General features: G+C 43.7%; 1 protein-coding gene across 1 annotated transcript in view; it reads left to right on the plus strand.

Moving 5' to 3' along the window:
• Positions 1-14,378, plus strand: part of STK24 (serine/threonine kinase 24) — an 85,804-nt gene that overhangs the window by 28,385 nt on the left and 43,041 nt on the right. Inside the window, exon 3 of the mRNA XM_089679974.1 lies at positions 13,172-13,228. Within this exon, the coding sequence (XP_089536100.1) occupies positions 13,172-13,228 (57 nt within the window). The remainder of the gene's footprint in view (positions 1-13,171; positions 13,229-14,378) is intronic.

Below are 14,378 nucleotides of genomic sequence, written 5' to 3' on the forward strand. Positions count from 1 at the left end.
TTGGGGGCTTCCAGTGGCAGGAGAAAGGTGCCTGCTACCACACTGCTTTACGGAAGTGACTGATCTTGGTACATATGAAATGTTTCCTGAATAGCTACCTACTAATTACTTTTATCTGATGTCTAGACTTTAACACTCCAGAATCTAGCTAAAATTACAATTTCAGGTATAGATGGATTGACCCTTTAGTGTGTCTAGACCCTAAAACAAAAAATTTAAAAATTGCAGTTTACCAGTCCTAGATGTGGGGGGTGCATTTTTGTTTTTCATTTTGTTCAGGCTTTTCCCATTTTATAGGCAATCCTGTGAGTGACAAAATTCCTGTCCCTTCCTTGCTACACTGATTTTTTTTTTTTCTTCTATATCTATGGAGGTATATATGGTTGTCACAAAGGCTAGACTTCAAACAGGTCTAGCTTTGTTAATCTCCTTTACACTGATAGGTTTGTTTTTTCAGCTTACTGAAAGTGACAAGGCCAGCACATTTCTGGCAAGATCATTTCTGTACTTGCTTAAAATGAAAGCTTGCTTACCATGGAAAGTGAAAACCAGTGCAGCCACAACATCTAGGGACTGTTAAGCTACAATATACACTGCTCAAAAAAATTAAAGGAACACTTTTTGAGTATAGCATCAAGTCAGTTTAAATTCCTGGAGTATTGATCTGGTCAGTTAAGTAGCAGAGGGGGTTGTTAATCAGTTTCAGCTGCTTTGGTGTTAATGAAATTAACAGCTGCACTGGATGGGCAACAATGAGACGACCCCCCAAACAGGAATGGTTTTACAGGTGGAGGCCACTGACATTTTTTTTCTCTACTCATCTTTTCTGATTTTGTTTTTTACTAGTTTTGCATTTAGCTAGGGTCAGTGTCACTAGTGGTAGCATGAGCCAATACCTGGACCCTACAGAGGTTGCACAGGCATTCCAACTCCTCCAGGATGGTACATCAATACATGCTATTACCAGAAGGTTTGCTGTGTCTCCAAGCACAGTCTCAAGAGCATGGAAGAGATTCCAGGAGACAGGCAATTACTCTAGGAGAGCTGGACAGGACCGTAGAAGGTCCTTAATTCATCAGCAGGACTGATATCTGCTCCTTTGTGCAAGGAGGAACAGGATGAGCACTGCCAGACCCTACAAAATGACCTCCAGGAGGCCACTGGTGTGAATGTCTCTGACCAAACAATCAGAAACAGACTTCATGAGAGTGGCCTGAGGGTCCAAGGTCCTCTAGTGGGCCCTGTTCTCACTGCCTAGCACCTTAGAGTTCGATTGGCATTTGTCATTGAACACCAGAATTGGCAGGTCCACCACTGGCACCCTGTGCTTTTCACAGATGAGAGCAGGTTCACCCTGAGCACATGTGACCGACATGAAAGGGTCTGGAGAGGCCGTGCAGAACGTTGTGCTGCCTGTAATATCGTTCAACATGATCGTTTTGGTGGTAGGTCGGTGATGGTCTGGGGAGGCATATCCATGGAGGGATGCACAGACTTCTACAGGCTAGACAATGGCACCCTGACTGCCATTAGGTATCAGGATGAAATCCTTGGATCCATTGTCAGACCCTACACTGGTGCAGTGAGTCCTGGGTTACTCCTGGTGCAAGACAATGCCCAGCCTCATGTGTCGAGAGTATGCAGGTAGCTCCTGGAGGATGGAGGAATTGATACCATTGAATGGCTTCCACGCTCGCCTGACCTAAATCCAATAGAAGGCGTCTGGGATATCATGTTTCGGTCCATCTGACACCACCAGTTTGCACCTCAGATTGTCCAGGAGCTCAGTGATGCCCTGGTCCAGATCTGGGAGGAAATACCCCAGGACACCACCCGTCTTCCTATTAGGAGCGTGCCCCGACGTTATCAGGCATGCATACAGGCTCGTATGGGCCATACAAACTGCTGAGTACTATTTTAAGTTGAAACTTGAGCAAAATGGACTAGCTGCTGCATCATTTTTTCACTTTGATTATCGGGTGTCTTTGAATTCAGCCTTCTGTAGGTTGATCATTTTCATTTCCATCAAATGATGGGGCATCCTTACGTTCCTAACACATGACCCAATCCATATCAGTATAGATATCCAGCGTGATATTTTTTCCCCATTGAGATCTGATGTGTTTTCAAAGTGTTCCTTTAATTTTTTTTGAGCAGCGTATTACTTTTTGTTTGTGGGTTTAGATATTCTGTAACTTAAGCGGAACTATACTCTCCTTGGATCCAGTGACACATTGTCCCGGAGCTCCCCACCAGCATCTGACATCTCTGGACGGCCAGGGTTTGGGTCTTGTTTGCTGGTCGATTTTTTTTTTTTTTTTTTTTTTTACTGGCCACGCATGAGTACAGTCCGCTTTTGCATTGCCGAATTTCTACAGTAAGTAACTTTAATGAAGAAGAGAGAAAGCATGTCTCTTGTGCATTAAAATTATTCACCCTTTTTTTGGATTTTTTTTAATGTCCACTTTAAAAGAAAATTGGAGAGCTCTGTGAGGTTAGGTCTGGGGATTTGATGCAGCTGATTGTATTAAGGGGGCTGGGGGATTTTTGTTTAAAATGAACTTTCACTTTAAATAGGAGACGCTTGTAAAGCATAGTTGTGAGCAGAATACGGTGCATTAACTGATAGGCAGATATGGTCCATATATATTTGGACACAGGCGCAATTGTCATACTTTTGGCTCTGTATGCCACCAGAATAAATTTAAAACTAAACAATCCAAATGAATTTGAAGTGCAGACTTTCAGCTTTAATTCAAGGGGTTGAACATAAATATCAAGTACAAGTTTTAGGAACTGCAACCATTTTTTATATACATTCCCTCCATTTTCAGGGGCTCAAATGTAATTGGACAAATGAATATAATCATAAAATGTTCATTTTTTTAATATGTTGTTGAGAATCCTTTGCTATTAATGACTGCCTGAAGTCTGGAACCCATGGACATTACCAAACACTGGATTTACTCCTTTCTGATGTTTTGCCAGGCTCTAACTACAGCTGTCTTCAGCTGTTCTTTGTGTGTCTTTCTGCCTTTAGTTTTGCCTTCAGCAAGTGAAATGCATGCTCAGTTGGGTTGAGATCAGGTGTTTGACTCGGCCATTGCAGAATATGCCACTTATTTTCCTTCAAAAGCTCCTGGGTTGCTTTTGCAGTGTGTTTTGGATCATTGTCCATCTGTACTGTGAAGCGTCGTCCAATGAACTTTGCTGCATTTGGCTGAATCTGGGCTGACAATATATCTCTAAACACTAAACACAGAATTCATCCGGATGCTTCTTTCACATCATCAATAAACACCAAGGACCCAGTGCCACTGCATGCATGCCCATGCCATCACAGTGCCTCCACCATATTTTACATATGACGTTGTGTGCTTTGGATCATGAGCTGTTCCAACTCTTCTCCACACTTTTTTCTTCCCGTCATTCTGGTACAGATTAATCTTAGTTTCATCCATCCAAAGAATGCTTTCCAGAACTGGTCTGGCTTTTTAGATGTATTTTGGCAAAGTCTAATCTGGCTTTTCTATTCTTCAGATTTATGAATGGTTTGCACCTTGTGGTGAACCTTCTGTATTTGCTCTCGTGAAGTCTTCTCTTGATTTTAGACTTTGACAATGATACGCCCACCTCCTGGAGAGTGTCCTTCACTTGTCTGGATGTTGTGAATGGGTTTTTCTTTACCATAGAGAGGATCCTGCAGTCATCCACCACTGTTGTCTTATGTGGACGTCCATGCCTTTTTTGTGTTGCTGAGCTCACCAGTGTGTTGTTCTTTCCTCAGAATGTACCAAACTGTTGATTTGGCCACTCCTAATATTGTTTCCATCTCTCTGATGGATTTGTATAATTTTTGAAGCCTTACAATGGCCTGTTTCACTTGCCTGTACAGCTCCTTTGAATGCATGATGTAGGTTCACAGCAATAGATTCCAAATGCAAATACCACACTTAGAATCAACTCCAGACCTTTTACCTGCTTAATTGATGAAGAAATAATGAAGGAGTAGCACACACCTAGCCATGAAACAGCTTTTGATTCAACTGTCCAGTTGCTTTTGGTCCCTTGAAAAGGGGCGGTGGCTACTCTTAAGAGCTGTAATTCCAAAACCCTTCCTCCAATTTAGATGTACATATCCTCAAATTAAACCCGAGAGTGTGCACTTTAGCCTGTATTCATTATATAACTATAGCTTGAATATGTTTTGGCAAATACTTGAAAAAAAACTAAAATTGTGCCTGTGTCCAAATATATATGGAGCTAACTGTATATTAAGAAAATTATATTTTTTTTTTTTTTTTTTTTTTTTTTGGAGTACCAAATAACATTCTGTTTTTAAACACAACTGCAAAGCTCTCTTTGGCTGTTGATAAAAGAACCACACAAAAGGGAAGACATCAGTACTAAGCCAATGATGAAGTAAATGTACAAAGGTGTGACTATGAAATGTAAGGGCGTGGGTGGAGGCATCGCTGTGACCTGTCATTTCCAGGGTGTTGCTACTTGCATAGCTTTTCCCTGTTTTAAAATCCATAGCTAATAAAAAAAAAAATGTATATTAAAAACTGTTCTGGGATTTAAATAAACAGTTTTAATGTGCTTTAGGTTTGTATCCATATTACTCTATGTAAGGGTTTTCAATCTGGAAACAGCAGGTTACTTGAAGGAGCCCGCTGAGTAGCTCCACAACAAACGTAAAAACAATTATATGTCAGAATAAAAAATGCACAGATACCCAGATGGAATATTGTTCCCAATGTGAACAGGAAACAACACTAACATGCTCTTGATATTTATGTAGCCATTCCATTAAAATAAATGTGAGAATGCGGGGGCGCTCGTGAGCAGCTGCCGAAGATGGTCACATAGCGGGCGCGCTCCTCACCCGATGGACACATCGGAGGTTTTGCTGCCTCCCAGGGGGCTCAGCCAACCAACCCGCTACACCACGACCCCCCCTTCCCCCGGACTACCGCTACTTACCCTCACCGATGGGGATGAAAACTGGGGCTGCCCGGGCCTCCGGTGCTCAGCAGGTCATGCCAGAACCTGCGGCCTACACGTCTCCTCTAAAGCCCTGGCCTCAATTTCAGATTGGCCGCCACCATCCGCGGATGACCAGGACCCAGCCTACGACACTGACACCGCGTCAGATGCACCTCTGCAGACCCCCATGCTGGCTCTTCGGTACACTGAGCTCCTGGGTCGCTTTAAATCCATGCTGAAGACGGAATAGACTTCTGCTACTTTCAGGTTGGCGGAGTCTCTCTCCAGAGAAATCAGGGAGCAGGGTAACCGCACAAACGATCTTGAGGATAAAATGGACGCTGCGGTCATGGTACTTGAAAATCGGGATTTAAGTGATCTCAAGAAAGCATTGGCGGACACGTTGCTCAGGCTTGAAGATTTTGAATACCATTCCCGCCGTGGTAACTTATGCCTGCGGGACATTCCAGAAGCTGTCACAGATCTCACTTCAACCTCTACTGCGCTGTTCCAGGAGCTGACTCCTGTCATTCCTATTGACCGGCTTGAGTTTGACTGCATACATTGAGCATTGGGTCCCCGATGGCCGGAGGGGCCCCTGAGAGACCTTATTATCAAATTCGCGTATTATCGCACTAAGGAGACTATTCTCTTGGCGGCCAGGAATAACCTAGACCTCAGTTTCCAGGGACATTGCTACCAGCTCTTTTCGGATCTTTCTCAGATCACCCTCCAGAAGCATCGCCAGATGAAAAACTTCACCTCGGTCCTAGTGAATCGCAAAATTAAACAGGCATGGGGCTTTCCGTTCAGCCTCACTTTCAACTACCAAGGCCGTAGCCATTCTGCTACCATGCCGGAGGAGGCCCACTCTCTTCTGGAATCCTTACACCTTATCCTGCCGGGGGGTACTGCGCAGAGCCTGGTACATTCTTCTGGGTCTCAGACTGGGTCGCCTCTGGGAGAAGACGTCCAGCCAGAAGAGGGCTCTCCCTCGGACTCCCCTACGCTCAAGTCCAACCTGCTCTTCACTGGGTTGAAGCAGTGTCCAATACTTCCTTCACCGTGCCTTTTTCTTTTGAATGCCTTCGATGGGACTGTGAGTTTGGCCTGCTGAGCATTTTCAGTTTTACTATTGTTATAGGGTTGGGCCCTGTTTAGCTGTCCTCTGAGATTCCACCGTTGAGTTTGGGGTCGCCTTCTGGACTTGAGACTTTCCACCACTGCAGAGTGCCCTGGGTTCTAGGCGAAGGTGGTTGAATTGACGTGGGTGGTGTGGGCCGAGGGTTCCCTCGTGTCCTGGGAGGGAGGTTGGCTTGAATGGGTCTTTTGGCGGCATTATGCTGATAACCTTGCAGGGTTGCTGAAGTCGGAGACCATCCAGGCTGAAGTGCTGGAGTCTCATTCCGACCTGTACTTATCCTCTCGGGGGTTCGGTCCCTGGGCCTGGTGGACTTCCTGCGGGAGGGCTTCCATGGGTTTATTCCACCTCCTGGGGACGCTGATATCTACTGATGTGGGACTCAGTTGGGTTATTAACCACTTTTATGTTTTATGTATATTGCTTTTCCTTTGCCCCCCTGGGGGCCTGTGTTATTGCTGTTTCCATTTGCAGCCATGTGTTTGGTGGTAGAGCCACCCCAAAACTGGTATCATTTGAGTGTAGGATGCATTTCACCATAGATGTGATATGGCTATGCCATTGTAAATACTCTTTGTGTTTTCTCTCTTTTCTCTTCTGTTTTTTTTAATCTTATTTTCTGCAGGGTTCCGGGGCGCCATAGACCGGCCGTCCTTGGGAGTGGAAATTGTTGGCTGACCTTCGCCTTTTCTGCTGAGCGTCATGCACTGATCCTACCATGGCTTTGCCCCTTTTGAAAGTAAATTCACAAAATATACAACGGTTTAATTCACCTCAGAAGCGGTGTAAAGTTTTTTCAGCACCTCAAATCGCAGCAAATTGACGTGGTATGCCTGCAAGAAACCAGGTTTTCCCAGTCCTCCACCCCACGGTATCTTTTGCCTCATTATCCCACTTTTTACACGGTATCGGCTCCTGAGAAACGGCGGGGTGTTCTGATAGCTTTCAAACGTAATCTCCTCTTCATCTGTGTCCAAAATATAGCAGACCCCACGGGCAGATATCTACTCTTGCAGGGCACCCTCTGGGATAAGGAGGTCACCTTTGTCTCCTATTATGCCCCTTACCGCTTTCAGCACAAATATTTTTATTCACATCTTTGTACCATCGTCTCCCAACACTCCAAAGGCCTCCTTCTTTTGGGGGATTCAAATGTTACCCTGGATTCCGCTCTAGATAGGTGCTACGCTCAGGGAGCGGCCCCTTCTCACGACTTGCAGGAGGAACACGTGCTCGCTCTTGCAGTCCGCAGGGATGGCAGACGTTGGGAGGGAACTTCACCCTACTGAATGTGACTTTACATTCTACTCCAATAATAGTTTCTGCAGAATCGATCACGTATTTATGCAGGTGCAACAGCTTCCCTTAGTTAGGCAGATATCTATCTCTTCCTCGCCCTGATCGGACCATGATCCTCTGGTTCTACTTCTTGCTCTTTCGGGCATGACGAGGCGCCCTTTTCATTGTCGTATTAATGAGTCTCTTTTGACCACTCAGGCCACCTGCCAGCAGATTGAATCTTTCATACAAACATAGTTTGCAGACAACTCTGGCTCTTGTTTCTTTGGTGGTGCCCTTTTGGGAGGCACATAAAGCCACGGTGCGGGGCCACATCATACACCTAGCTGCGACTCGGAAGCGGGAGCGAGAGCGTTGCCTTTTGGAACTTCATTCTCTTCTAGCTTCGGCAGATGCTCTTTGGAAGTCACGCCCGTTCTCGGCCCACAAACGAACGTGTGATGCCCTGGCCACAGAACTAGACTTACTCACTTCTTCAGAGGCTGAACGGGCCTTGCGCTGGACCAAGCATACGTTTTACACCTGTTCAGGTCTGATGCTGGATAGGAAGCCCAACTCTGTGAGGAAACCCTATAAGCCGTACCAATTGTGGTTCCCGGCAGGGGGTTGCACTTCTAATCCCCAGCAGATCGTTTTGAGGACTTTCTCCCACATCTGTATGCCAAACCAGATCCCTTTCCTGTAGCTCAGGCGGAAGCATTCTTTCAGGATCTACGGCTCCCTGGACTGTCCAATATGGCACAGACAGCCCTTAATGCGGGTGTATCTGTATCGGAAGTACTTCAAGCTATCAAATCCTTACGGTCCTCCGCGGCCCCTGACGGATTCTCCGGCCTCTATTACAAGAAATGTGCGACCCTGTTGGCACCTTTCTTGGCTAATTACTTCAGTGAATTACAAAAGGGCTCCTTGCCCTCCCTGGACACACTCTGAGCTCATATCTCAATGACTCCTAAGACGACAGAGGATGTACAGGAACTAAAAGCTTTTCAGCTCATTTCTCTTCTTAACAAAGATTTGAAGATATTGGGAAAAATTCTCAGTCTTCATATCAATAAATAATTACATAGCCTGGTTCACAGGGACCAAGTGGGTTTCATCCCTGGGAGGCAGGTGGGCGACCATGTTCGTAAGGTGATTTATCTCATACACCTTCTGCAACAGCGGAAAATTCCGGGGATCTTGCTGTCCTTGGACATATATAAAGCTTTTGATTCCTTATCTTGGGAATACCTTTGGTTCGTGTTGTCCCACTGGGGCTTTGGAGATTTTATTCTTTCTTGGATCCGGGCCTTGTATTCCTCCCCTTCGGCTTCAGTTAAATATGTGGGGTATTTCTCAGATCCTTTTCCTATTTGGCGAGGGACAAGACAGGGATGCCCCCTGTCCCCGGCACTCTTTGTACAGGTGCTTGAACCGTTGGCTTTGGCTCTCTGGGCTGATTGTAACATATAGGGGTTCTACTAAGCAGGACAGGAATTTTAAGTTGAATCTTTTCGGTGATGATGACCTCTTGACTCTCACTAATCCCCTGACGACACTCCTGAACTTGCAACAGGTTCGTGTGCGGTTCTTCTTGATTTTGGGTCTTCGGATATATTTAGATAAGACTGACGCTCTCTGCATCGCTTTGGCCTCGGATATGGTTTCATTTTTACAGTCCCACTTTCCTTACAAATGGGCTCCCTCCTTGCTCGAATATTTTGGGCATTCATCTAACTCCCACCTATGGCTTTTTGTTTGCTGCAAACTATTTTCCGTGGCTTTGATCCTTGTCATCTCTTATGCGCTCTAGGCAATTCCCACACCTGTCCTGGATAGGATGGGTTAATTTGGTAAAAATTGTTATATTACTTTAGCACCCTTCCAGTGCCAGTTCCTTCCTATTTTCTCCAGCTGCTTTAGGCACAGATTATGCGATTTATGTGGGCTGACAGACACCCTAGAGTCTCTAGAGAAATGCATTTTGCTCATAAGCTGCAGGGCAGTCTTGGGGTGCCTAATGTAGCTAGGTATTACCAGGCGAGCCAAATCACCCCACTGTCTATGTTGCACGCTTGCTCTGTTGTTTCCCTCTGGGTTCTTTTGGAACTGCCTAATTGTGAGCCTATTGAGACATCAACCCTTGTATGGCTCCCCCATACTCTAGGCCTGACAACATTGAGTCCAGTTTTGCTCCATGGCCTGCGAGTATGGGACTCTGTTTGCTACTCCAGTGGCTTGCTGTCACCTTCTCTACCCCTGCTCCCAATCACTAATAATCCTCTTTTCGCACTGGGTTTAGATCAATCTAGGGAGTTCTCTTGGTGGGTGGCCAGTGCATTTTCGCAGGTAAGACATTTCTTGACTTCTCGGTCTTTCCCCACCTGGAATTCTCTTCGGGAATCATGGGATGCTCCCTAGGCAGAATTTTTTCTTTATCTTCAATTGCGGCATTGGCTGACCTCTCTGCGTAGCACCTCCACCTTCCCATATCAAAAATCAGCCTTTGAACAGCTTTGCCAACAGCACCGCGGGCCTTGTTTCCCTACTTTATGCAGCCTTCTCGATCATATGTCACTCAATGTGAATGCAAATTGGGGCAGGTTGTGGAATTGGGGGACTGGAATAAGAACTGGTCGCTCATAGCCAAATGTTCATTCAACACAAACACACTGGAAGCGGCATACAAAGTATTGTGTTGATGGTATTTGGTCCCGACTCTTAAAGCTCAGGTGAATTCTACCTATAGCAATTGCTGCTTTCGGGGTTGTGGTAATCGTGGAGATGTGTTACATATATGGTGGTCATGCCCGAAACTGATTAGTTTTTGGTATCGTGTATTCGGCCTTCTCTACACCTTGTTTCATCTCCCCATATGTCGGGAAGCCCGGTATGCCTTGCTTTTCTGACCCATACTGGGCTTGTTGGCTTGTCAGCAGAAGTTGGCCTCTTATTTATTCTTGTCGACAACTAGAACAATTGCTCAGGCCTGGAAGAGGTTCATTTTCAGGGGGTGCGGGACTGGATGACCACTTTGATGCTCAATGAACAGATATCGAGTATTTGTAATGACTCCCAACAAAAATGTTTTTAAATATGGGAGCCGTGGTTGACATATGCTTTTCCCACGCTCCCCCTGGCTAGTCTGGGTTTAGGTTGTTGATCGGTATTGGTGTTCCCAGATCTCTGCTGTTTGTTTTATATTCTTCTCCTTCTTTTACTCTGCCTGTCTTTTTTTGTTTTTTGACTGATTTTTGTGAGGCGGTTGATATCTGCCTTTTGGTTTGCTTCACTGTTGATATTACAACACTGCATCTTTATATTTTCTGTACCATTGATGGCCCCTGCGTGGGCGTGCTTTTTACACTGCTGCCTATGGTATTGTTTCCCTTTTGTTTTTTATGTACCATTGATAGCCCCTGCGTGGGCGTACCTTTTTGCTTACGTCTCTCTTTGTTTAAAGTGTTTAAAATTAATAAAAACAATTGAAATACAAAATAAATGTGAGAATACAAAGGACGTGGAGTGAGATTGTAAGTTTATTTATGAGCCCATGCTGAATTTTTGATAGAAGAGAGTTCAGGAGCTGAAGTTAATTCAAGGCATATGGGGAAGGTACCCCCTGGATCAGTCATCTTTGCATATAAGAATAAACAGTCACACATGCAGGTTGCTCTGCAAAAATACACAGTGCAGATATATCATCATAGTTTCAGTATTCTTTCCCTCATTCCCTTGTAATTTATCCCACAGCACAAGCTGCCTGCCTGCCTCTTTATGGCTTTTTCCATTATTCCTTTTTGATACTTCCCATCAAATCTACCCATATTACAGGATCAATGTACTGTCAGGCACAATTTCAACTCTGCCGTAGGCCTACAATATGCCATAAAACAAAAAATAAATGTATCTTTCTGTAAGATACAACAAGAGCCAGCTATTCTTAGATGTTGTGGGTGCAGACAGTAAAGGCAGGTTTATACTTTGGCAAGATTGATGTAGACTAAATCTTTCTTTAATTTTTTGCTACTTACTAGCTTGATGCAAACTCCACCCATCCCACCACGACTTCAACCCCTCAACCTGCCTCAACCATCTTGCTCTTGAAGTAGGTGCCTACCCTGCTTGAAATTGGGCATAGATAGCACATCTCACAACTCATACATGGTGTAATAGTACACATCCTTTAAAACATTTTTTTTTTTTTTAAAGGGAACCTGTCAGGAGTACAATATAGATAACACAGCAATATCAATTCTGGGTTAGTGACTGGAACATGGTGATTGTGTTGGAGTAAACACATGAGGAGATGCTGCTATGTTCACCCTAATATGATCCTCATATTGGGAAGACTCCCAGTGAAGCCAAAACTAAAATATTGTTGGGTTTACTATATACATATTTAATTCATTTCTAGCTCAAATGTATATGGTTACTGTAGATGGCCTGTTTATAGGGCAAAAAAATTGTTTTAGAATTTTTAATTATGTTCGTACAGGTCAAAAATGTTTCTGTTGAGATACAATACAGGGGTGATGGAGCATCTGCTTTGTCTGTGTATGTGGTCACGGTACAGACGCTTCTATTGTCCTCCTGAAATGAAATGATCTGAACATGATGAAGAACTGTATTCCCTAGGTAACTGTTCAGCCATTCATAGGAAGCTTTGTATTCTGTGTATAAATACAAAGCTTCCACTGATTGGTTGAGGCAGAGATCATGACATCCACCTGCATCTCTACCTCAGCAAATAAGAGAAAGCATAGAATATAAAGCTTCCTGTGAATAGCTGAGTAACACTCCGCTTGAATATTTTGTTTCAGGAGTGGGACAGGATGTTCCTGTTGCACTGTTGATACAAAGTGCTGTTTACTATATGTAGTTGAGGCTACATACAGTTTATACAACATACCCAGTAAGCACATATGTTTCTGAAGTAAATAGTTTGTTTGGGACAGTTTGGCTCAAATAAACTATATTTTAAAAAAATGTTGGTGAAATGTTAGATCTTTTGGCCTTCAGCAGCTCTGATTGTTGGTTTCTAGGCCCAGCAGAGTTTACTTTGAGTACCAGTGCTGATATCAGAAGAGTCTTCAAAGCCACAGCGGCCTCAGGTCAGTTGATGATGATAAGAAAAACAGAGGAGCTGTCTTTTTACAGGCGATAGGTTTATGCTCACTTTATTTAGGTCACCGTAGCTGGCTGCTTTTCCTAGCATGTAATACTTTTTCCTGAAGTTAACTAATCAAGGTCTAAACCCAGTTTTTAGAGGTTTTATGTATTCCTTTCTCAAGAAGCTGGCTGCTACCCTCTCCATGACCATTTTCTTTCCATAGCCTGCTATGTGTCTGCAGTCCTTTGTTCCATGTGAACCTGCTGTGATGTATCTTTGCTTGTAACACAGTGGTTGACGGGTGTGGAGAGCTCTGTTAAACCAGGCCCTTTCAGTTTAAACATGCATGTCTCACTGTGATGGTAACCCTTGGAAATGTCTTATTTTTATATGTTGCCTAGCCAGCTCTTTTAAGTGAGGCAGTTTCTAAGACCTAAACATTCCCTGTGGTGGTTCTACAAAGTTCTACCATGTTTCTAAGACCTATGTCACTCTAGAGCAACTGAAAATTGGCATGCTTACCACCCAACCACCCAATTACTGTAGCACTTCTAATTTGCTAAAATTAACATCTAAAAAATATAGCATAGTTTAAGACTGTAATAATGAATATTGCATTTGATGTTTAATATGGATTATTTTTGTAGGACACAAAATTATGGATTATTATGGAATACCTCGGAGGAGGATCTGCTTTGGATCTGGTGTGTATAATTAAACTTTATTTTTCTAATCCTAAGTATGACATGTTTAATATATCTTTTCATTACAGTCTTTCTGAATTCACAGTTTTTCTCAAAAGTATTCTTTTTATCCTCTCAAACTGCACTTTTTTGACGATTGTAACTGTAGTTGATTATTTAAGTTAGCTAATCGGATGACATCTGAAGGAAACAAATGTACTGCAGACCTATAAATAGACTTGCAGAGGCAATTAATCATTGTCTACTTGTTGAAATAGACTTTTAGATGGACAGCTTGCTGAAAGTTGATGGTGTGCAGCTCTGCATAGACACCAATCCTCTTCCAGCTTTTATTGTCAAAGCTTAAGTAAACACGCTGAAGTTAGAAGCTGATTTTCAATTTTCCTGTCGGCCACCATGCACAGCTGCACAAGATTTTGTACTCTCCAGTTTTAATAAATCAACGCCATACTGTTCTTCCTATCAGACATACAAAAACACATAGTTTAGTAACATGCCACAATCGTGGTAGCCCTTACTTCCATTAACGGCCGACAGTAAAATCACAACCAAACTTGGAAATCAGAACAGCCACCATCATCTCAAGCTTGGCTGTGATTTTACTGTCGGCCATTAATGGAATTAAGGGCTACCACGATCTGGTGCAGCTGTGCATGGTGGTCGACAGTAAAATCTAAAATCAGCTTCTAACTTCAGCATGTTCAGTTAAGCTTTGACAATAAAACCTGGAAGGTGATTGGTGTCTATGCAGAGCTGCACCAGATTTTGCACTCTCCAGTTTTAGTAGATCAACTCCTGTATGTTCAAGACATTTTGGTTAGTTGTTGCACTTTTGGAAGGACTCATAATAACTGTGATCTTGTGTACCACACACACTTCTAAAACACTAAAAACAGCTGTGATGCTGTTCTCTGATTGGGCTAGGTGGAGGCAGTGACATCACCGCTCCTCACCTCACTAATCAGAAACCACCTTGTATTCATTGGAAAAAATATAAGGCTTTCTATGAATGCAAGTGATCCCCTGTGGTCAGTATGAAATGGGGCAGCCACTCGCATAGAATCTGAGCAGGGCCTGGAAGATTGCAGCTATCACTAGAGTAGCACCAACTACTACACTGATTTCCCAGCAGTCCATCAGGTTATTAGAT

Source organism: Staurois parvus, unplaced genomic scaffold (assembly GCF_062004578.1).
Source record: "Staurois parvus isolate SC_StPar_1 unplaced genomic scaffold, SC_StPar_1.0 ptg000233l, whole genome shotgun sequence".
Classification (NCBI taxonomy): Eukaryota; Metazoa; Chordata; class Amphibia; order Anura; family Ranidae; genus Staurois; species Staurois parvus.